The sequence below is a fragment of the Protomyctophum bolini genome, assembly GCF_963924005.1.
Source record: "Protomyctophum bolini genome assembly, chromosome: 22".
Taxonomy (NCBI): domain Eukaryota; kingdom Metazoa; phylum Chordata; class Actinopteri; order Myctophiformes; family Myctophidae; genus Protomyctophum; species Protomyctophum bolini.
This window is the reverse complement of record NC_137883.1, coordinates 10,450,586-10,474,782: the sequence shown is the minus strand read 5'-3', so window position 1 is coordinate 10,474,782 and position 24,197 is coordinate 10,450,586. Positions and strand designations below refer to the sequence as shown.

The 24,197-nt window shown below is 41.5% G+C and overlaps 1 protein-coding gene across 1 annotated transcript; it reads left to right on the top strand.

Moving 5' to 3' along the window:
* mamdc4 (MAM domain containing 4) lies at nucleotides 1-23,462 on the top strand. The gene is made up of 30 exons (XM_080755525.1): nucleotides 1-99; nucleotides 1,527-1,683; nucleotides 3,357-3,449; nucleotides 4,347-4,517; nucleotides 4,830-4,955; nucleotides 5,115-5,354; nucleotides 5,898-6,026; nucleotides 6,114-6,266; nucleotides 7,647-7,753; nucleotides 9,280-9,435; nucleotides 10,417-10,510; nucleotides 11,024-11,140; nucleotides 11,956-12,054; nucleotides 12,289-12,426; nucleotides 12,565-12,704; nucleotides 12,928-13,036; nucleotides 13,191-13,295; nucleotides 13,431-13,565; nucleotides 15,247-15,374; nucleotides 16,187-16,400; nucleotides 16,732-16,869; nucleotides 17,319-17,446; nucleotides 18,041-18,131; nucleotides 19,146-19,295; nucleotides 19,429-19,554; nucleotides 20,102-20,226; nucleotides 20,902-21,007; nucleotides 21,279-21,466; nucleotides 21,722-21,808; nucleotides 21,986-23,462. The coding sequence occupies exons 2-30, from the start codon at nucleotides 1,623-1,625 to the stop codon at nucleotides 22,022-22,024; spliced, it is 3,693 nt and encodes a 1,230-aa protein (XP_080611651.1). The 5' UTR covers nucleotides 1-99; nucleotides 1,527-1,622; the 3' UTR covers nucleotides 22,025-23,462.
* The last annotated feature ends 735 nt before the right edge of the window (nucleotides 23,463-24,197 follow it).

Genomic DNA, 24,197 nt, shown 5'->3' with positions numbered 1-24,197 from the left:
GTGAGTGCAGTGTCTTCTCCGAGTTCCACGCAGGCACTAATTAAATACTTCAGTGCTGAGATTCCCAAGAATTGTGAGCCCCCTAAACCATCAATGTGGGTGAGTGTGCAAGATTCCATAATGCATTTAGCACACATGTCAGACACATCATTTCAGCGAGTTAAGGTATTAAATGCCAAGCAAAGCTGAGCCTGCAAGAAGCTAAGCGTCATAGTTAAGAAAAGCTCATCTGTGTGCTCTGAAATAGGCATATACACCTGATGTTAGCTAAAAAATACTAATGCTAAACTATCAGTTTCTGAATGGTCTATTTATTGCTGAAAATGTACAAATTGTGTATAATCCAGCTGCTGTGCTACAGAGAAGTGGTGAGTGTCTGTACTTCTCCCCAGCCGAGTGCACCTGCTGGCTTTGATCCTCTCACACAAGCACAGCGGAACGCTTGCTTGGAGTGAACTAGGAACACACTACACCAGTGTTACGGAAGTAGCAAATAGTGATACAATTTGCTTGTTTCAAGATAACTTATTCATTTAACTACATAGTTTCTCAGTCGACTCATTAGCAGAGTAAGCAGACACACACATTGACACGTGGTGACAGGCTGTCACTCATAACGTCGGACACGCCCTATTTATTGCACGCAGCGTTGAGGCCATGTCGGGTAATGAACTCTGTAAACTCAAAAGACAACATATGGGCAAAATCATGAATTTGTCCAAAGACCAAACTTGATGTCAGATTCATCATGTTACTTGGTTGCTTGGCCACTTACTACTTGAAAGCCTGTATGCCAGTGTTGGTTGGTCCTTATCTAACAGTTCATAGAGGCACGTGCAATTCAGTAGATTCACTTATTCACGTATTGTATTTTATTAATGGCGATGATGATTGAATGCATGTTGTCACATGCTTTCAGCAGTTATGGCATACATAATGTCCTAGAACTTAGTTTGGAGGAGACGTTATTTTCTAAGTCGGTGGTCCCCAAACGTTTTCATGTCAAGGACCCCCAAATTGACAGTAATGAGCCCGCGGACCCCCATTTGAAAAGATATGCCAGGGACCCCCATAAGAATATTTTTACGGCTCTAGCAGTGATTCTCAACCTGTTACATTTTAAGGACCCACAGTTTGACATGTATTAGGCTACGGACCTCCATTTAATGGCATTTCTATTTCTGAGACTCGTTAATTTTTCTCTGAGTGTACCCTAAATGGGTCCTAATGGGTCCGTTTGGTTCCATTTGTACACTCGGAGTTACAGACCCATAAGAGTCCATTTGGTTCCAAACTATTCCAGGATCCTCTGGAACTCCCTCAAGTACCCCTGGGGGTCCCCGGACCCCACTTTGGGAACCACTGTTCTAAGTGGTTTGCAGTTGACATGTTACAAAAATTCACAGCGTGTCACCTTTTTCTGTGCGTTGCACAATATGTGGCCTGGTTCCTAGAGATGGCTTTATGACTGAAGGCTGTTGCAGATTCATGTCTGGTAGATGTAAAGTCCAGCTGTTATCTTCTAGAAAGGGAGAGTTGGTCAGAGGGAACCAGGGAGGACTTCAGAGTAACGGAGGTGACTCGTAGTGTATAGACCTTCATTGGTCCAAGGGAAGAGAAGCATGGAGATGGAGTTGCATTGGAGAAACCTATCCCTAATCCTGTTGTTCACACTTCAATCGGGTAAGCAGGCCGATGGCCCTTTAAACTGCTTAACTACAAAACATTTCTATATTTTTTTAATTTACAAGCTCACATTGTGTCCGGCTGTGACACGTGTGCAATCACATCTACATAGTATGTGTTTAGAATGTCTGTTTTATATATTAAACTAACATCGATCCTAATAAAGTCTACACTGGAAAGAGCATGTTTAAGAACCATACGTTAATCAGAAATGTCTTCAATCAGTGTTCTGTCATGCTATCAAAGTATGGGAAAGTGAAGTTTGTTCAGTGAAACTGGTATCCCGACCTGAAATTGCATTGCATGTGTAGTACTAAAGAGCTGGAGAGATGTGGACCCTGTAACATTATAGCTGTTATTACTACCTAAATATAGAGCTATTTATCACTTATTTGATCAAATATCACTTATAGGACCTATAATTGCTATCATGTAAAGACACTTTCTCTGCCTTGGAAGAGAAGGAAGCTCATGTTAAGTCATAAATTCTTACTTCTACAGTATGTGTAGTTCCTGTCAGACCCATAATAGACCTAGCGTGGTATCAGCGCTATCAAAGCTGTTCTTTTTTTTTATGTCCTCTGACATCCTGTAATTACTGTCACAATAAAGAACAGAATCTTGGATCTTGACTCTTAGTCAGAGACCTTTGGTTGGATAAATAACGTTTTTCACTGGTGTTAAACTCATTGCCTGCCAGCTGGACTTTGAGCCTGTTCACATTAGCTGTTACATAAATCATTGAGGGTAATGAGTTCTGATAAGGGTTAGCGCTTTGAGCCATCAAGGGAACTTTAATCAAGCTGTAATCTTTTACTTTTATTATATTGTTGCTGTCGGGCAGAAACCTTGTATGTAGAAAACCGTTACTTAGAAAAATGACGTGTCCCAATGTAGTTATTTAGTCACATGGATGCCATAAGTTCATTGGTACATATATTTAGAGGCAAAAGTAAAATATCAGATTTACTGTACAAGCTTAAAACAGGACACATTGTGAGGTGTTTGGAAGTTACACATCGGCTATTCTCGCAATTTTTGCAGATTTTGCAAAATTCTGCAAAAGAGTAGGGTGTTGATGTCGCAAATTTTATTTTGGTTGAAATATTGATTGGTTTCTGCCCGACAGCAGCAATTTTTGAATTAGATGCGTGACATGGTCTGATAGATGCAAGTAAAGTACGGTTGTAGATGGTTTTTTTTTTTTACAGATTATTTAAGTGCAAATTGTAAGCTTTCAAATGTGTCATACATTGAAAATATTTGGATAAAATAGAATTAATTAGAATCAAAGATCTGTTATCGCACGCACACGTTGTCAGCTGGTTTAACGACAAATTTGTGTTTTCTGATCCTAAAACTGTTATACAAAGTGGATTCTTCTTCAATATTTAAACTTGTGTAATATTAAACGTTATTTTATTTTTAAGTTTTTGGGGCGTTTATGCCTTTTTTGATAGGACAATAGACTGACAGGAAATGGGGAAAGTTATAAAATCGTGAAACCGTTGCATTGTTTATGGGTGTTTATAGCCGAGGCTAATTTGCGACCCCAGATATCTACCAAGTAAACAATGAATTTACAAAAAGGACATACATGAAGCTCTAAACAAGTACAAAAGCAATAACATTTCCAATACCTTTTATGATGAGACTCTTTTATTATACAGTTATCAGGACACAAGGACATGAGTGCCAGGCTCCAGAAGGGAAGTGTGACTTTATATGCGACTGTGAAGACTGCAGCGATGAAGACATGTGTGGTGAGACTCTTAAAGCTTCATTGTTGTGGGATGTTTTGGATCACCTCAAGGCCAGAAAGTACTATGCTCGGTATGAAGGTTTCATTTGATACAGAGAGTACCTAATGGTACTGAATTATATATAGGCTGTGTTTTTTACCCCCTCATTTTTGATTCATGTTATAAAAATGATCCCACACCAGTTCATACTTTGTCGTACGAAAGTAAAAAAAAAAAGAAGAGAAAAGCCACAAATCATGAGTCATGATTTGAATCAATTAAAACATGAAACATTAAAGCCATTAACACCTGAGGCCGATTCTACAGAATGTCTTCTAAATCCTGTTTTCTGAAGAACGTATCTTGCTATATCAGTGGTGCTAAAATAAGGACCCCCAAAATTATGTATTTAGTGCCCCCCCCCAGCTCAAAATATGTGCCAGGGACACCATAAGATTTAAGTTAAAATTGGGGGTAATTCCCTGCGACATACTACTAGGGTCATGTGCAGGCATAGGAATAGCAGATCTACAATCTCAAGTCATGTGCTATGAACCTGTTTATCTGCTATTTATTTCTATCATATTTTTGGGGGCTTTTTTGCCTTTATTTGACAGGTGACGGTAGGTAGACGGGGGGTAGGGGGAAGGGGGGAGGTCGGGACTCGAACGCATGACACACTGTAAAGCTGGCATACCAAAATCTGCTATTTTTGAATAGCCAACAATGTTCTATATTCTGTATAGCTGTAAAATCTAAAATGACACGGCTTTCCCGGATTGAATGGGTTAAGCAGTGTCAAGGGCCCTGAGTGACAAACCTCCATTTCAAACAAGCTACTATTGCTGCTGAGCTACAGTACTATAACAGTAGTAGACCATGTCTAATTGTTGTTGTGGCTCCACCCCAAAACCTCAGGCTATACATCAAGGGGCTTCATGTGTGATTTTGAGTCCCCCGGAGACTGTGGCTGGACTGTCCCATCTACGGATCCCACATATCAATGGCAGAAGTATAGCAGAGGAAACCCCCTTCCCTGTCATGCAAACATTGGACCTTCTTCTGACTTCACCACTGGGACAAGCTCAGGTATAGTGCTGTTTATGCGATGGATAATAATACACAATCCTTTAATTTGAAAATATTGTGTGCCAGCCAGGGATACCCATAGGTGAAGATTTGTGATAAAATGTTCACAACTTGCGGAATGCTGTTCAATGCACTATGAGCGTGTAGATTTTTGACCAACTTCTGAATCATAAAATAGGGTTAAACAGCTTAAAGTGATTGTGATGCTATATTAACTCATTTAGCTGGAACCCCCTCAAGGACCCCTGGAGGTCTCCGGACCACACTGTGAGAACCACTGAACTATACTATGTACAATAACACGTTTTACAGGCTTTTATATGGGAGTGAATGCGGTGACGTCGGATGTTCAGATGTCTACAGTCTTGGTGTCCCCAGAAATGCGGGACTCTGCACCAACATGCCGCCTTCGCCTGAAATACTTCCTCTGGGATTCAGGTAGGCCTGCTACTGTATGTTGTTCAACATAAACTAGTACAGATGTTCTCAACCTCTCTTTGTGTGTGTGTATCATTTTGTTTGTTTTTCACAAAACTGATCATTTGACTTGCAGTGACAAATCCTGCCTGACAAAGTGTTTCTCTCTGCCCGTCATAGGTAAAAAAGGGCTGCCGCTGGGTTCCACACCTCTGTGGGCCTCGGTGGTGCGTCCAGGCTCCCACAAGACTATTACATGGCGTCCAGAGATAACTAGCGTGCGTGGCTGGAGGGAGGCCACCGTTTTCCTTGGCCGCATTCCCTCGACCTTCCGCATCCACCTCCATTCCCAGCGCTCGCAAGGGAATAAAGGTGATGTCGCTGTTGACCACATGGAGTTCTTGGATTGTGCCCTGCCCAGTAAGTAGTCAATGCAGGTTTCCATAATATACCCTTCTTCAGGGTATATTGGTTTAACATATACCCTGATATTACAGGGTATAACATATACCATAATGGCCTATAACATATACCCTGAAGAAGATTTTTTTTTGTAAAACGTTGGTACTCATATTAAACAACGTTGGTAAATAAAAGTATATTTGCATCGTGACTACGAGCTGTGCGACCTCTCTTCTCTGTTCAACCATTTTATAAAAGCAATACGCACTAAGAGGGTGTGATCCTCGGAGGCACTCTGCTCCGCGTGGTGGTGCCTCGCCAAAATCTATGGCAAACCACGGCCTCTTGGGGCTTTTAGCAGGTGCTCTTATCCAGAGAAACATTTGTATACTCTATTCTATGAGCTACATTTATTTGACATTGTGTGCACTCTACTGAGTGTATTAATCTTGTTTTTTAAAACAAATATCCCAGTCTTCCTCATCGTCATTCACCATGTCTTCTCTATGTTGTCTAGTGCTTCTGATAATGTATGTTGGTCTGGTCTCTCCCTGTCATCAGTACCACTTCCAGGAAATGAGTGTCCAGAAGGGATGCATGAATGTAAGCGTGAGGGCTGCGTGGCCATGCGCCTGGTCTGTGATGGCAGCGATGACTGTGGCGACCGGAGCGACGAGGAGGCATGCAGTGGTAAGATGTCAGGGAGATATCCTGTACGCTTAAAGGTAGCCTGGGATCCAGACTGCTTGCTTGAGATATGCTTTCTTGTGCCTTCAGACTATTGGGGATGTAACTTTGAGACAGGCTTGTGCGATTGGGACCTGCGGTCTTTTTCCAGTCTAAAATGGCAGCGGACCAGTCAGGAAAACATCTCTACCACCGATCCCCTGAAAGGACCAGGAAGGGACCATTCCCAAAACAGTGCTTCAGGTCGGTGGCAATTCAGAAATGATGATGATGCTGAAATCTCACCATAATCCAGTGATTCTAAACCCTTTTTATTTCAAAGACTCCCAGTTTGATATGCATGATTAGGCCATGGACCCCAATTTGATACAATTGGTTATCTCTGGGTCCCCAAACTACACTTTAACCACTTCAACCCCATACCTGGGTTATATTATACTTTTCTGTTTTCACTCTACATTAAATGTCTTTCCTGAAAATAGCTGATTTTCCCCACAACATAGATTTTAAGTGGTATAAGTGGTTAAAAGCCTCAGTGTTCATTTAACTCTGAGGGTGTACTGTACATTTGGAATTACAGACCCATAACACTACATTTAGATCCCATGGTTGACAAACAGTGCTTTTTAATCTACATTTAGCATTTCTTGTTACACATTTATCACTTTTTAAAACAATGTTGTTGAGTACTCGATTCTGATTGGTTGATTAAGGTGTTCTGGCAAGTCTGTTCTGTATAGTGTATAGCATACAACTTTGTTTACCCTGCTATGGCAACAGAAGCTTGTAAGCTCACAGTTTATTTTTAAATCAATCATTCACGTTGCCATTGATTTAATTCGTAGGTAACTAGCCGTCTAATAAGCATGATAATGTACTGTAGTGTCTGGCGGATCAATTTTCACTTAAAATATGAGCAAAACATGCCAACGTTTTTGTGTGTGCGTTACAGCGATATTTAGTATTTTAATTTGTATGCATTTATTTTTATTTTTTTTACTTAATTTTTATTGATGAAAAGACAGACAACAAAAAAGACAATAGGAAAAAAGAAAAGGGAGAAAAACAAACAAAAACAAGGCTGCATATTACAAGATACATTCATTGTAATCCTCATACATTATCGCTAGGCTGAAAGAAGAGATCCCACTTTTCCCACTTTTTATGTAGTCTTAAGTATGAATGTTATTTTTTCCATAACATACAGTTCCTCAGTAATGTCCATCCATTGTTCTTTCGTTGGTGGGTCCTGTTGGTACCAGCGTTGTGTGATCGCTTTCTTACTTGTTGCTAAGAGGATCTTGATTAAATATTTATCATGTATTAGAAACTCTTCAGGGATATTTCCCAGCAATAAAAAGGAACAAGTCTGAGGTATCTTAAAACTCAGAATGGTCTCCAAGGTGGAGTGGATATCCTGCCAGTATTTCTGAATTTTAGGACAAGTCCAGAATATATGAGCGTGGCCTGCCTCCTTGTGGCCACACTTGTCTTGACTTAATTTTAGGTGTTAAAAATTAATCTCATTAGGTTCTTCCAACAGAATTCTCTCCACATTCTTGAGTTGGTAGACGTAAGTATGCATTCTTATAGTACTGTACTGTACATTTTGTTCCACTACAGGTCACTTCCTTTATGTCACCGTGCCTGATGGGGGTCTGTTGGGTTTTGATTGGGCATCTTTTCAGAGTCCTCTCCTTGAGCCTACCAATAGCACACATCCCTGCAAGGTAACCCCGCCCACCCACACCTGCCTTTTGTCATTGCAGTAATCTAGCTGCAACTATCTATTATTTATTGTTTTAGCGATTATTCTACCGATTACTATGCTGAAAAATTGAAACATCTTGAAAGTCACCCTAGGCTGATTTTGTAGTTTGTTTTCCACTTCAGGTGAAAAACTACAGCAGGGTAAAAACATGGCAGGCTGCCATCACTGTGCAGTGTGCACTATAGTACACAGTACTATAATGCTTTGTACTAGCACTAATAGTGCGCTGTGATTTAAGCAACACAGCTGCAGCAAATCAATTTAATGATGGGTGTGTTTGATTTTAGGTGTATCAATACATTATTAAAATATTACACTTGTACATTGGCATGCAACCTTTGGCTCTGGACACACCTATGAAGATATAACACGCTCATTATTAATTGATTATTAATAGTCTGCCATGTTTTTATCTGCTTTCACTTGAAGTGGAACAGCCCTAGGGTGTCATGCCCCTTGAAGCAATTTTCTTTTTATATATATATAAAAAGAAAATGGTATACTTACTGCAATCGGCTTTGTCGGGCGTCTATGCCAACACAATTGGCCCGCGTTCTGGGGAGGGAAGCCAGGCGGGGACGTGATATTGGTCACTGCATGTACAGTATTCCAACGGGCTGCGGCGACCTGTCAGCGGGGAGTGTTGGGCAGGAGGAGTAGTAGGCTCTACGTCCTCATGGTGGGGGCTCCTCACAGGCAGGTGAGCCAGAAGGATATAACGGCAGTGACAACACACATGTGTTTGGGGGGGGGGGGGGGGTGCCCGCTGGCCTAGTGGTCCAGGCGCATGCCACATATAGGCTCTTCCCTGACAGCGTGTTGCGTGTTCGAGTCCCATTCACGACTACCGTTGCTGCATGTCTCCCCCTCCCTGTCTCCCCCTCCCTCTCTCTCTCCTCCCTCCTTCCTGTCTTCCTGTCTTCACTTGATACTATCAATAAAGTCAGAAAAGCCAAAAACAAATCTTAAAAAAAAAAGAAATGTGTGGGGAGGAATACATTGGCATATTAACTAAATTGAGGATAAAGACGGGGTACATTTTTGAGGGGCGCCAGCTCCTCCTATGCCCAGCTTTCCGGGTTTGAAGATAAAAGTGAAGAAGGAAAAGTGAGGACGCAAATTGTGATTGGCCAGAATGAGATGATGTGTGATGAATTGATAAGAGCGCCCATCACTTCACATAGGTGTTATTATTTTATAGCTATCAAGAATTGACATGATTTGTTTGTACGTGTCAATAATCAACTAAATAGATTAGTCTGATCAACTGATGTTGCACCCCTACACTCATCTGATCGTTCTCATGGCCTGAGAAAAAGCCCTTCTGATTAAAGAGTCCAATACTCTAAAAATGTAATTGAATCATGAGGATTTATCCCTGAGAATTGAGACGTGTTTTACATAATTAACGCACATCATGTCGGATACATTGATGATCCCATTTGTAACATGAACCACATGTTGAAGATATTTGTACTCCTGTAGATGGTGATGTACACACATCAGTTTGGCCCAAGGTCCGGGGGTCTAACTGTACTTGTGGCAGATACTAAGATCTACCCTGTGTGGGAGAGGGGTGGTGCTTTGGGGGACCTTTGGGTGAAGGCAGAAGTGGAGATTGTCTCTGACTCCCATTTTCACGTGAGTAATTGATCAGATGTCTAAGTTTGCAAGATGTACAGTATCATAAAGATGTAAATAAATAAATGCTAATATGTCAATTGTTTAGTGTACACAAGATCAGTGCTTCTCAAACATTTTTATGTCAAGGGCCCGCAAATTGATGCGTTTTAGGCCGCGCAATTTGAAAATATCTTGTGCCAGCGGGGATGCCCATAAGAGATACATGTATATGTTTTTTGTCAGAATAACTGTAGATTTAGTACAGAGTTCTACAACAAACTTTACTATACTGTAGATTTAGTACAGAATTCTACAACTATCTATACTATAGTATACTATAGTGTGGAGATAATATTTTAGATAGTTAAACCTATGATCTGGATATTCTTATATTCTCTCATTGTGTTGATAGATGGTGAAATTATAGGAACTTAGCATTACATGCCTAGTTTGTTTTATGTAAAGCTATAGAGCGTCGTAGTCCCGCCCGCTTTCATGACGACGCCAGGCCCAGGAAATGATTCCCAATGCATTATTCCCATAGACATTTCAAAAGGTATTTATTTAAAGACGGTTACGCCGCGGACAAAGCAAACTCGAGTCGTGACAAATCATGACGACAAACACAATATTTTGGACCAAAAAAATAATTACAAAGAAGAAAAACAACAAAAAAAGTGTTGTAACCTGCCGTTTTTTTCTTCTTTCTAATTCTTTGTTTGGCCCAAAGAATTGTGTTTGTTGTCATGATTTGTCACAACTCGAGTTGGCTTTGTACGAGGCCAAAAAGGTCTTTAAATAAATACTTTTTGAAAAGTCTATGAGGAAAATCAACAGGGAATAATTTCCTGGGCCCTGGTAGGGGACGGGACTGCAGTCTTTGGTTTCTTGCCTGTGAGATGACCTTTGTAACGGCACGTATGAAGTGGCATTAAGTTCATTCGCACCGTATCCACCGTTCTTCTCTCAAGTGTTTCTCTGTCAATGATTTCCTTATAGATTATATTCATGGCAGCAATGAGGGATTTCGCGTATGGAGGGATTGCAATCGACAGCATTATGATGTCTCCTGAATGCCGCGTGGCAATAAACGGTATCAGCCTTTAAGATCACCACTACACTCACAAGAAAATACAAGCATTCTTCTGCTGGATAAGACTTTGAAAAACAGTTAACATCTGAAACAGTATGTCCTCTGTACACAGTAAACTCCTCTGTGTTACTTTATCCATTTATATATCTGAGAGTATATAAATCAAACCAAATGGACCCTCACAGGTCCATTTGGTTTCACTTGTATACTCTCAGAGTTTTATTTGTACACTCTCAGAGAACATTGAGGATTGAACATTGAGGATTTCACAGTAAGATGATCTCTGTCTTGAGGGCGGCCGTCTGGGAATTGGAAGGTCGCTGCTTCGACCTGCAGTGGCTCGCCCAGTCTATGTGTGGCAGTGTCCCCAAGCACGACACTTGACTCCTACCAGCATCCCATGTGCTCATCTGAGCCATCCCAGCATCCATCTGCTGGCTGCATGCAGAAAAGTAATTTCTCCCCTTGCAGGGGACCGGTAAACACTCTCTTCTCACTCTCTTCTTTTAACAGCCACTCAGCCTAATTCAACCTTCCCGGACCCCCCCGGACATCCCTGCACTGATGAGCCTGAGCTGATGTGTAATTTCAACCCTGACTGTGAGAATGCAGAGGATGAAGCCAGCTGCGGTCAGTTACGCTGATTGAATAATTCGTTATATAAGCATGTTCCATTTTAAATTCATACTGTATAAAACAGAATTGTTACTAAAACAGCAGATCTACAAGCTATTTTTGCTACTTTTGTGTGACGAGAGAGGGCATTCATATAAGAAATAAATATGGGGAAAAGCCGTTTCTTCCCGACAATATCTCCAGGATTTTTTTTTTCCTTTTAATTTTGACAGGACAGTGTCGAGTGAATTCAGATAGGCTGAAAGACATGCAACATAGGCCTCCAGATGGAATGGAACTGTGGCCATGGTGGTTGACATACCATCCAGTCCTCCATAGTCCTCCTGGAGCTCTCTTTAACATTAAGACAGGGTCTAATTACAGTGTGGCTCTGATCACTTTGTGCGGTCTATAAAGTCAGTTATAAGACAGTTATTATTGTCATTTCAGTTTGATATGCAAGTGGCCATGCAGGGACCCCCATTTGATTTGATAAACTTTTCTATCTCTGTGCCTACAATCTACATTGTAGAATCCCAACTCTGAGAGTCCATTTGGTTCCATCTGTACGCTCTCAGAGTTACAGATTATGACTGTGTGTTATTTAGAGTATAGGCATTAACCCCATGATTTGTATTTTATCTTGTTCATGTATTATTTGTGTTTGTGTTGGAAAATATCTGTTTCAAACCATTTCCATTTCCAATTAATATTTATTTTAGTTTTTGTTGCAAGTTACTGTACATACGGTAGTTAGTGTTGTGAATGAATGATTAATTTATTTTCTGTGTTATTTGTATTTTGTAGAATGACATTGGTTTGCTCCTCAGGTGATTTCTCCACTGCTCGGGGGAGTGCTGGTTGGACTGATGCAAGTGTAGGAAGTCAACAATGGGTGCTGCACGAGAAGTACAATGAAACTGACGACGGTACAATTGTGTGTGTGTGTGTGCGCGCGTTACAGATATATTCTAGATACATATCTTTAGCATTACTCCTCTCTCTCTCTCTCTCTCTCTCTCTCTCGGTCGCTCACACTCCTCATTTGTGTGTGCACACACGTGTGTGTTAACAACTTAATTGTTTTTTATTATAGATATAGATAGGAGATACCTGTGTCTCTTAAACGTTATATCAGTACTTTCTCTCCGTGTCTCTCTCAGATGAGTACCTGTATGTAACCGGTGCCCCAGGCCAGCAGCTAACAGAGGCCCAGACACTGACTCCTCTCCTGGGTCCCTCTGGTCCAGCATGCACCGTCAGTTTCTCCTATGCTCTGACTGGAAATCCAATACACATTGGTACACACTACTTACCATAAATTAAATTATTGATAATTGTTTTTATAATCGATTAAATCGATTTATTTTGAGAAACTGCTGCACCCCTGATCCATGCGTGTTGATATTCTTGGTAACTTTGTACTTTGGGTCCTGTAGGTGAGGTGTCCCTCAGGGTGATAGACAGCCGGCTGGGCATCCAGCCTAAGCTTTGGGAGTACAGTGGAAAGACGGGTCAAGATCCAGAAGCATGGATGTCGGCTGAGGTCCCCTTAGGAGCCAGAAAATATCGTTTTCAGGTACACTTTAATTGGGCCAAGGGTTGATCAGTTCTTCAAACGCACGCATGAAAAACCAAACAATGCCATTCAATTCAGATTCCTTAACATGTGTCTCAGTGGACACTCCTCGCCTGATTCCGACGTCATTGCGTGATGGTGTTGGCATGTCGACACCTGTACTGTAATTACTCGTGGCCTGAACAAACTTTAATCAATCTGTGTTGGGCTTTCCCTTCCCTAGCTGGCGTTTGAAGCTCGTGCTAAAAAGCTGTGCCACTGCGCTCGGCTCAAAGTGAGCAACGTGCGCTACCATAACTGCCACGCCGACTATCTGCCACATTCTCCAACAGGTACAGTAGCCTGAAATGTGGTTTTACATGGTACATACCGTAATAATGTTTCATAACTGCTTCAGCATACAATTCAAACCTTTTTTGAGTTTGGGTACATTTGGTCCCATTTCTACAATACATTATCTGACTTAAATGATTCTCTTCTGGACAGAGCTGGCATGTAACTTTGAAGATGGCCTTTGTGGCTGGTACCAGGATAAGACTGATAACTTTGACTGGACTGTTCTTCCTGGGATGGATCACACCATTGGAGTCGGTACGATAAACGCCTGTCTTGTCTGCCTGCCTGCCTGTCTTACTACGTAGCTACCAACCAACCAACCGTTAGGATTCATCCAAACTACTATACCAATGCTGACCCTCATGCCCTTCCCTCTCGTTCCACATCCAGGTAAAAGTCTAGTTGTAGACGTTTGGGATCCAGAACTGCGTGGTGCCATCGGCCGCCTGCTGTCGTTTCCACAAGCAGGGAGCCCTAAAGAACGCTGTCTCACCTTCTATTACAAACTCTATGGGCCGCAGACGGGTGAGCTGGAGCAGTGGTTCCCAAAGTGGGGTCCGGGGACCCCCAGGGGTCCATGGGGGAGTTCCAGGGGGTCCCCAGCTAAATGATAGTTTGTAACCAAATGGACCATTATGGGTCTGTAACTCAGAGTGTACAAATGGAACCGTTTGGTTCCATGTGTACACTCTCAGAGTTAAATTAACATTGATTTTACAATGTAAATTGGGTCTCAGAGATAGAAATGCCATTAAATGGGGGTCCGTAGCCTAACGCATGTCAAACTGGGTGTCCTTGAAATGTAACTGGTTGAGAATCACTGCTATATCCCTGGCATATCTTTTCAAATGGGGGTCCGCAGGCTCATTACTGTCAATTTGGGGGTCCTTGACATGAAAAAGTTTGGGAACCACCAACTTAGAGCAGTGGTTTTCAAAGTGGGGGCCGCGGCCCACCGGGCCATCAGGGGGTGGAGAGGGAAAGGAGAGGAAAATTAAATATATTATTAATTATTTGTATTTTCTTTTTTTTAGGGGTGCTAGACCCTCCTATATCCAGCTATTGGATACCGTCTAAACTTGAGCCTAAGCAAATGGGTCTAGTGTCTATTTTATGTCAAGAGGATGTACGATGATACGATCTTTCACACGTTTGTCTGTAAACGCCGTTGACAATGAATGGAAAATGTACGTCATAATGTGCCTCATTATGTCATATTGTCTCTTTATTGTTAATGGCGTTTAATGTTTGTGTTTGCACCGTTTGTTTTATATCACCATTACATCACCTAATCAACATGAGTTAGACTTTAATATATTAGCGCCCCTCACACAGGTGTGATTTGTATTTGTTTTTGCGAACGCAGTGATTGCGAATGCAGTGAACACTTACTATGAGACCTAGCCGATCATGTCTGTGTGTCTGTGTGTGTGTGTGTGTGTCCCCTTTGTGCCCATATATGGAACTACGTCCAAATATGGAGTGTGTTGCATTAATCACAAACAAATCACTCAGCTCCATATATGGGCACAAAGGGCACAGACACACGAACGCATGAGTCATGGTGAATATGTACGAGCTGCGTTCGCTTCCCGCGTTTGCGCGTCTTACTGGTATTATTCCAATTAAGTTCAAGGAAGAGATAATATCTTGTCCGGACGAGATATTATCTTGTCCGGATGAGATAACATCTTGTCCGGACAAGATAATTGCGTCCGGATGAGATCATATCTTGTCCGGACGAGATAATTTATTTTTCTTACCATGGCCACCCGAAAAAGGAAAAACCTGAACTTTCAGTAGATCTTCTGTGGTCTGAATAATTTGGCTCAAACTAGCTCTTATTTGACTGTGGACTGTGATGATGTAACAGTCCACACATCCCATATATGACATAACAATTTGTCAGCAGATGTCACTGTTGAGGGATTTCTCCTGTTTTTTATTGCAGCTCAAAAGGCTTCAGAACACACAGAGAAAACCCCAGCACACAGAAAGTCCACTGAATGTTCAAAGTTCAGGTTGTTTGGGTGTAATTGAGGTCATAAATCCAAAAATAAAGGAAGATTAATGTCATGAAACCTTTACATTTTATACTACCGCAAAACAAGGTCAGACTGTCCTGCATCTATGACTATTTTCTCAGTTTCACACATCTTTCTCCCCATTGCTTCCTTCATACTTGACACTGCTGTTCTCCACGCAGGTGTGCTTAATGTTAAATTGCTGGATAGCTCAGGAGATGAAGATCTGCTCTGGACCCGAACTGGTGCCCATGGAAATGTATGGCATGAGGGCCACTGCACAGTACCCGACCAGCACTCCAGGTTCCAGGTACAGTATGAGTTCAAACCCAGCACCTAACTCCTAACATAACCTCAAACTTTACACACCCCATGAAGTTTCATGTTTTCCTTTTTGTTTTTCTTTAAAAACTCAACTACCCCTATGTCATCAAAGAAAACCTCTTAAAATGAAGCAAAAATAGCGATCTACAAGCTCGCAACATGGCGCGTTGTCCGTTGTGAGCTTGTAGATGGCTTGCAGGGGACTATATAACAGGCTTTGAGTGATCCACGCGATCAGTCTGTTAATGCCAGGCTAAAGATTATCTTGCAAAACATGTTAATATCATAAGCGTTTGTTTGCTACAAACTTATTTTCTTAATTTATCTAAAACCAAGCTAAACCTGACAAATTTACTTCCCATATCCAGAATTAGTTATTTTGTTAATCCCCCCTCAACAAAACCTCTGTGATCATTCTAAACAAAGACTTGTACTTGTACACAACAGTTTACTTTAAACTTTAGATTTTTGGTGAGCTGAGGACAGACGTCTGCCATGGGCAACTACTATGATGCTGAGTAAAACAAGATAATAAACTCCCTTCCTGATCTGTGAGCTCTTCTTGCGACTCGCTTCAACCTTTACTTACTGTAGTTTTATGACGAATTTGCAGAAATGGCAGATCTGCAAGCTCACACCTTCTTGAATCCCAACATGTTTTAAGCTTGTAGATCTATGTTAGCTTCTCTTTTTTTGTCTTTTTTTTGGTCAAACGTCAGTGTTAATGTAGTTAACATTAGTTTCACATTTGCTCTATACATTGTTACTCTCACTCTACACACACTAAACTCTGAACAGCTGGTGTTCGAGGCTGTTCGCTTCGGCTTTGATGGACGGGTGGCCATCGACGACGTGGCTTTCCAAGAGCGTACCTGCTCGGTGGCCAGGATGTGTTCGTTCGAAGGCCAGCATTGTGGCTACAAAAGCACTGGTGCCATCGACTGGCTCCTCAGAAACGGGGAAACCTCAATCAATGGCCCTAGCGTAGATCACACTCTGGAGACTCAAAAGGGTGAGACATAAGTTATGTAAGGCTCAAAGTTCTCAATTCAAGGACCTCTAGTTTTGTATGTTAACATCAGAAAAAAAGGACATTTGTGTTTGTTAGATTATGAGTTGAGCTGACTAGGTGGGTTATGTGACCATGAATAGATCTGCAAATGCCAAACAGCTTATTCTGCTGTTGCTTTTGACTCTCGTTGTATTGGATCATTGAAGTCTATCAGTTACACAGTGTTACAAGTTAGCTGTTAGTTATTAAGCAACATGTACAGTACCAGACTTCATTTTGCAGACTCATATGATCCAGTTATACTAATCCTGTGATTATATTTGACTTGTAGGTTTCTACATGATGGCAGAAACCGGCAAGAGTGTCCTTGCGTCAGGAAGTACAACTACTCTGTCGTCCCCTGTACGCAGTGGATCTTTGATGACACAGTGTGTCCATTTCTGGTATCACAATGGTGGAGACTATCCTGGTAAGACAGTAGGGCTGCACACAGGCCTACTGCCTACCTATTTTAGACAATATGGTATTTACAATCTGATCAATGCTCAGCCCTGCCCCAATCAAAATGACTGGATTGGTTTACATTTTAAATTACGGTAAACGAGGCGTGTGTAGGCTATATATATTTTTTAAATTGACATATTTTATCGAATAACCACCTGTTCTATTTCACTCTCAGTCGCACATAGGTGTCGTACAAAAGTTCACAAGGATATTTTCACTCATTTCTTTTTTAAATGTTTGCCTATATTTGCCAAATTAGAGATAGATTATTAATCGATGGTTTTATAAACCAATCAATGAGATTATGATTGATTAAGTGTTGCACCCCTAGCGTATGTGTTTGTAATAGTTTTTATTGATTTGAATTCATATTGCCCAGCCCTAGTTTCCTATGCATTTCTACATGTATGCCAGGTTCTCTCACTGTGTACATGAAGCCGGTGGAGGGGGAGAGAGTCGTGGTCTTCTCTGATAATCTGGACCAGGGAGATGAGTGGCGCCATGCCAGCGGCAACATCACCACTACCCTTGTGGACTGGCAGGTACAGACAAATGGACGTCACAGGAGCACTGTCCTTAATTCATAGAAAATGTATTATTAATTATTATTTCATTATTATTTCATTTCATTTCAATTATTTGTTTACTGAATTGTGGATATCTATTATTTATTTTATTATTATTATTATCTATTGAATATCTATTTCAATAATACAAATAATGATGCTTAATTTTTTACATAAGGTAAACTATCAGTTTGCAAAAGGAGTATTACATTAAATAGAAAGAAAGAGATACAAAACAAAATATAGTAAATACATACTACTTGAGCTGAGAGCCTACGTACATTGATATGCTAGTCAAGAAACATTTTGTAAAAATGCATCAGACACTGCATTTTGCTCATATTTTAACCACTTAAACTTTAGATATTGTTGACTGGAGTCCCCCCATAGAAGAATCCACCAGCTGGCAACCATAACCATAATGAGAGCCGATTGACAGCGCAGTTATGATGCTCCGCGGATTCGTGTACACTAGGCTCCCCTCCTTTTTTCTCTGTATGCCTACTCTATTTAGCCTGAAAATAGCCAATCTACAAGTTCACAACGTGACGGTCTACTTTGTTGTTGTAGCTGGAATTTGAGGCATCTGGAGCAGGGGGTGACAACACTCACATTGCAATTGATGACGTCGTTCTCTCGGGTCACCCATGTCAAGATCAAGGTTTGTACAATGGCCTATTACTGTAGCTTGCGGTTTTAATTCCAGTGTTTCTCTGGATCAGCCCACTTGATGGACCTCCATTGCATATGCAATTCCTAGGTATTGTCCAATAGATGCGCGGAGAGTATACTAATACAAAATATTTGATTCGAATTTAGAAATATAATTATAATATTAATGATATATGACACAAAGGGCCTTTCTGTGTGGAGTTTGCATGTTCTCCCCGTGTGCCCTAGGGTAGGTATACCCTCACAAAAAAACATGCAGTAATCCTGGTCTCTAAACTGCCTCCCCCTGGCCAGCCGGGGCGCCTGATGGAGGGGAAAGGAACTGGTCGGAATAACGTGTTCCTTCCACGTGCTACGTCCAACCGGGGAAACTACCCCCTGTCAGGTGAAAAGAAGCGGCATGAGGTCAGTCCGTTGATCTCCCCAGGTTGGCGGGGAGAGTGTAGAGCCCAGGACTACATTAGATAATTGACATAATTGACACATAATTGAAAAATGAGTTACAAAATTGTGGGATAAAAATGATAGAAATGAATGATGACTTATTAATTCATTGATAATTAGATGTAATGGGCTTACTGTAATGTACTGTTATAGCATTCCTGTGTCATTGTGGTGTGTTCGACCAGTGGTTCTCAAACCTTTTAGTTTCAAGGACCCCAGTTTGGTATGCATTAGGCCTCGGACCCCCATAACTCTGAGAGCGTACAAATGGACCTGTAAGGGTCCATTTGGTTCTATTTGTATGCTCTCATGGTTACAGACCTGTAATCGTCCATTTGGTGCCTAACAATGAAAACATTTATCTTGAGACCCTCCTGTTTGTTGTTATTTATTGATTAATTTAGCTACTACTACCTTTTGCAGCAGCTGCTCTTCCTATGGGGTCCCCAGGAAATAAATGACATTACATAACATGAAAACATTTTGCACAACAGTATAAGAAAACGGTTTAAGAAATTGAAATACAACCAATGTGTTGATGTGTTATCCAATGTGTCAGGTTCCAAATGTAGCCTGGAGCGAGGTCTGTGTGGCTGGAGCAACACTCAGAGTCACCATCAGGACAAATTGGACTGGGAGCTGACCAGCCCAGTGGCAGAGACACATTACCCTACCCCTGCTCATGACCACACCCTACAGAACGAGAGAGGTAACAAAACAACATAATGTGATGCGGGTGTGCGTCAGCTTGCGTGCGTGTGTGTGAGTCGTGACCCATATAGTTTGCAACCAAGATATGCAAGGTGTAAAGCAAGACTGATACGTTTTCATTTTCCACGCAGGTCACTTCCTGTTCCTTCCCAGCAGCAGTCGAACCCCAGCCACTGACAACGCATTGCTGCTGAGTGCACACCTTCCCCCAACCAAGGGCACCTGCCTCAGATTCTGGGCTCACAGGCCATCATCTTGTAAGCAACTACACCAGTGCTTCTCAACCATTTGATAAAATATTATATCTCTAGGACCTCAATGTACAATGTGGCGTCCTCTGTGTTCATTTAACTCTGAGTGTGTACAAATGGTTCCGTATGGTTCATCCTGCAATCTTCCCATTGGATTATCATGCAATATCTTGCGTGCAAAGTTGACATGTCATGATTTGAGGGTGCTGTTACAGGATAGCACATGGTAATCACTCAATTTGTTAGGGTTCTTCCTCGTGGGAGCATGTTTAAGTTTAATACAGTCCACCCACCAAAGTGGTGGCACTAGAGGAGTCACCTAAATCAGTTGGATCCATCCTCCGGGAAGCATGACAAGTTGTCATTTTTGACAACAAATACACACAACAAATTCCATGGTAGGGTTATTTGTTTGAGTGGTGCGACCCCCCTATAGACAGCTATGTGCGTCCCTGGCTGTGTCCGAGCACGTTTTAAATTGTTTAGTGGTGGTGATTGGTTGGAAAGACATAATAATAATGTATACTGTAATATGTCACATCTGCGTATACAGCTGACAGCCAGTTGAAGGTGAAGAAGCGTACTAAAGCTGAAGTAGTAACGCTGCTAACACTAACTGAGGTGGGAGGAGTGTGGCAACGCTTTGACATTAACATTATCTCTACTCAGGATTACCAGGTGAGACTCAACACAAGTGTAATGTCTGTGGATATGATAGATGAATGAATGAATACATGAATAAATAAACTTGTGAGATATACAGTACAATACAAATGATCCAGTCTCTCAAATTGAACATAACTAAACATCATTGACATATTGATCTCATTCTCAATAATGGACGTAATGGATACTACCTTTTCAACCACCAGTAATGTAATGTCCCACTTTTTTGAAATAATCTATAGTCTTTGAAAAGAAAGCAAGACTAGAGACTTAAAACGATGCTGTGCTGCTCCTTAAACCCAACCGGGCCAAGGTGCTTCAAACCCAGATACCCGCAACTCTCACTAGCCGAGCTTTAAATCAGATTTTATTTCTTCAGCGAGGTCTTGTAATATATCCTGCATACCTTTCTGTATACAACTTAGATCTGTGATTCCCAAACACTGATCCTGTGTACAACCGGTATTCCATCCTGCAGTCCCAGGATGTTGCGTTCACCTGGTGTTATTGTAATTCTAGTTATGTAATCAGGATGAGTTTGCCCGGCTAATATCGGTAGAAAACTAATATAACAGCAGTTGTTGGGGATCCCAGGAACCAAAGTTAAGTTGTGAACCACTGTTCTAGATTATACAGCATGCTTTAAGTGTTGATTATATCCTACCGTATGTTCCTTTATGTTATCAGATTTTGCTTGAAGGAATCAAAGGCTCTGCAGGAGTTCTGGCTTTGGATGATATTGAATACACCATGGGTATCGACTGTGCTGGAAAAGTAACGGATCCATTGACAAGTAAGACAACAGCAAACAAATTCCCCACCAGGCAATAATACAGTATCCTCATCATTTCTCTATCCATACAGTGGCTGTCGAAAGACTTTGAAAGTCAAGACCAGGTGCTTTCTCATGATCTCATGTTAATGGAAGTGTATGCTTTTTATAGCCACTGTATGCCTGACTTACCTATCGTCAACCCCACAGTATATGAAACATTGAAGTTCTCTTCTTTGCACATTTAGTTATATCTACTAGATAATATCTAACAGTACCCGATCTCCCTCAGCCAAGCCACCCCAAGACGATAAAGGAGGTATTGCAGCATCGGTCATTGTTGTTTTGTTGCTGGTGGGCACACTGTGTGGCTTACTGTACTACTACCTGCGAACACGTGAGAGAGCCAAGATGGATGCTATCCCACCGGTGTCTAAAGCTGATGGTTTCAGCAATGAAATATATGAGCCTGATCTCACAGTGAGTATATCAGTCATCCTTATATGGACACTGACGTTGTACGGCTGTACGGCGACCTTGAGTGCCCTGAAAGGCGCCTTATAAATAAAATGTATTATTATAATTATGTCAAAATACAGTACTAGTCACTTTTCAGGAAATGTTAAAAATAACCTTTATTTCAATGGATCCAATGTATAGTTATGTAGTCACAATCTCTTCACAAGCTTGTACTCTTCTCAATACTTTTTAATGTCACATTTAACTATTCCACAGCAGGACCGCGTCCCTGTGCCAACACTCCCAACAGTGCAGAATCCTGAAATGATGGCTGGGTTCGACAATGTCAATGTGACAATCTCTGTAAGGGAATTTAAATATCCATAGTTTATATATTTTTTTATTTTTGTATGTTTTGCATTATATGGATTATGAACTTTAGCCGCAGTTATGAACCTTATCACACACATACAGTACAGCTGTGGGGATGTTGCTGTGCAGTAGGTTGTTCTCATCTTGATGTACTTGCTGTCCTGACAGGAGAGTGAACCGGTGGTCAGGGAGATGGAGGTGGCCTGAGTCGGCAAAAGGGGTTCCTGCCACCAGGAGGTGGCGCTCAACAATTGAGGCGATATCACAGCAGCAGAACTGCTTGTGTCGTCTTTGCACACACACATGCACGCACACGCACACACACACACACACACACACACACACGCACACACTGGAAAACACCGTGATCCATTGTGAAGGATAAATTAGTGAAGCCGCCATAGATTTGGCTACGGGGCGGAGCTCTCCTGTGAACATGTCGGTCGTGGACAAAGCTTGTAGATCTCCAATTCTCACTATACTTGAAATAGTGGTTAATTCATAGTGTACCTTGCCTTCTTCCTAGAAATATAGTGGAGTCAGAATACAATGTCTGTATCAGATGAGTAAAAGAGGAGGGCTGCAGCAGCGTTCTTAAAGTCTGTGAAAGATAAATGCAAAGAGTAGTCTATGAATTGTGGTGGACTGAAAGTCATCCAAAAATACAAATGCTCAAGTACAAGTACAGATACTCAAAATGTGTTACTTTAGTATAGTACTCAAGTAAATGTACTTTGTTACTGTCCAACTGGTTGGTATGAATACCAACGAACTCGCCTCAAAACACAGTCTCCCCGGGTTATCAACTGCTCAGGCTGGTATTCCTAAATGTAACCTATAAGTAAACTATGCTTAATTAAACGGTTAAACCTAACCTTATTCCTAACCTTAATCTCAGTAAAATGGTGCCAAAGGCTAACTCTATTCCTAAACTTGTTTTAACCCCAGTAAAACTATGCCTAACCCTAAACTTATTTCTAGTCTTATTCTCAAGAATACAAGAACTTCCCCCCCAACGAGCGGTCGGCGGAAGCAAACGAGGGCGAGCGCGTTTTAAGTCGAGCATTCTGGATACCGTTGGTAGGCTATAGGTCCACACAGGAAGGCTGCTCAGCGTGGCCACTCACTCGGAGAGCTGCTCACTCAGGAGAGTGTAGGCCTACCTCACGAGGCTCAAGCCTGCGCTGACGGCGCACCTATTAAGTGATTTAAGGACGTGTAAAAAGTAATGTTTCTGTAGTAGAACCACTTTATTTCTTTTTTTTCTCCACTTAATTTGTATTTTTGTTGAAAACGGGCCTACTGGGTGTTAAGTGTATCCAGTGCATGTTTTCTCATGAGACCATGTTGGAAAGTCAGATGGACAAAGGCAAAGGTATGGATAGAAGTAGTATGAAGTATAATTAAGTGCAGAACTGACAGCTGATGTAAAGTCCATGCAGAAGTTTATTTTAAGTGAGGCTTGTTATTTTGGGAGCAATGCTGCTAGTCGAGAAAGTTAATTAGACAAACGATAAAATCGTAAAAAATGAGTGTGACTAAATATTTATATTTGTACACTCAAGTTACAAATGAATCACTGAGGATTTGACCGTTTTAGTGTTGTGTAGACAGAGAGAGAGAGGGGAGTCAGTGAAACCGAAAGTGATCGAGGATCCAGGAAGTTGTGATCTTGGACTGCACGGTTTAGTAAAGGTCTAGTTATGGATGAATGTTGCATGGGTTCAAATTTATTTTAATCCTGTAATTGAGATTTGTATAATTAAAGTTCAAAATGCTTAAAGAATGTTGCTTATGTTGGTGGTCCTTTTTTGAGCATTTTTATTCACTCAGGCCTGTGTGTGTGTGTGTGTGTGTGTGTGTGTGTGTGTGTGTGTGTGTGTGTGTGTGTGTGTGTGTGTGCGCGCGCGCGCCTACACACACACACACACACACACACACACACACGCCTACATTTGCTGAGGAAGAATGTGCATGTACCCTTAATATGAAAACTCTGCAGATAGGCTGGCTGACTGTGCCCGATTCTGATAAACGCAGCTCTCGCGCTTCATGAACTAATTGGGATGCTGACCAACCTCCTGGGCTGGCAACATTTCCAGTCTCTACGACAACAATGTGTCCTTGACTCCTTAATAATTGGCGCGCTTGAATGATAGAAATTCAATGTATTATGTAGGCTATATGCGTTCAGCGTATTTACCTATCCGATCCGCTCGAACTGTTAATTGTATTTGTAGCACATATCGACAATGCTCTTTAGATGAAGAGACTGATGGTGACATTATTACCGGAGATTGAATCGAGTATGATTATGATACTGGGCAGAGGCGGAAAGTTCTTATAACGGCAGGGGGTTCAAGCAGCCACGCCCCCCCCC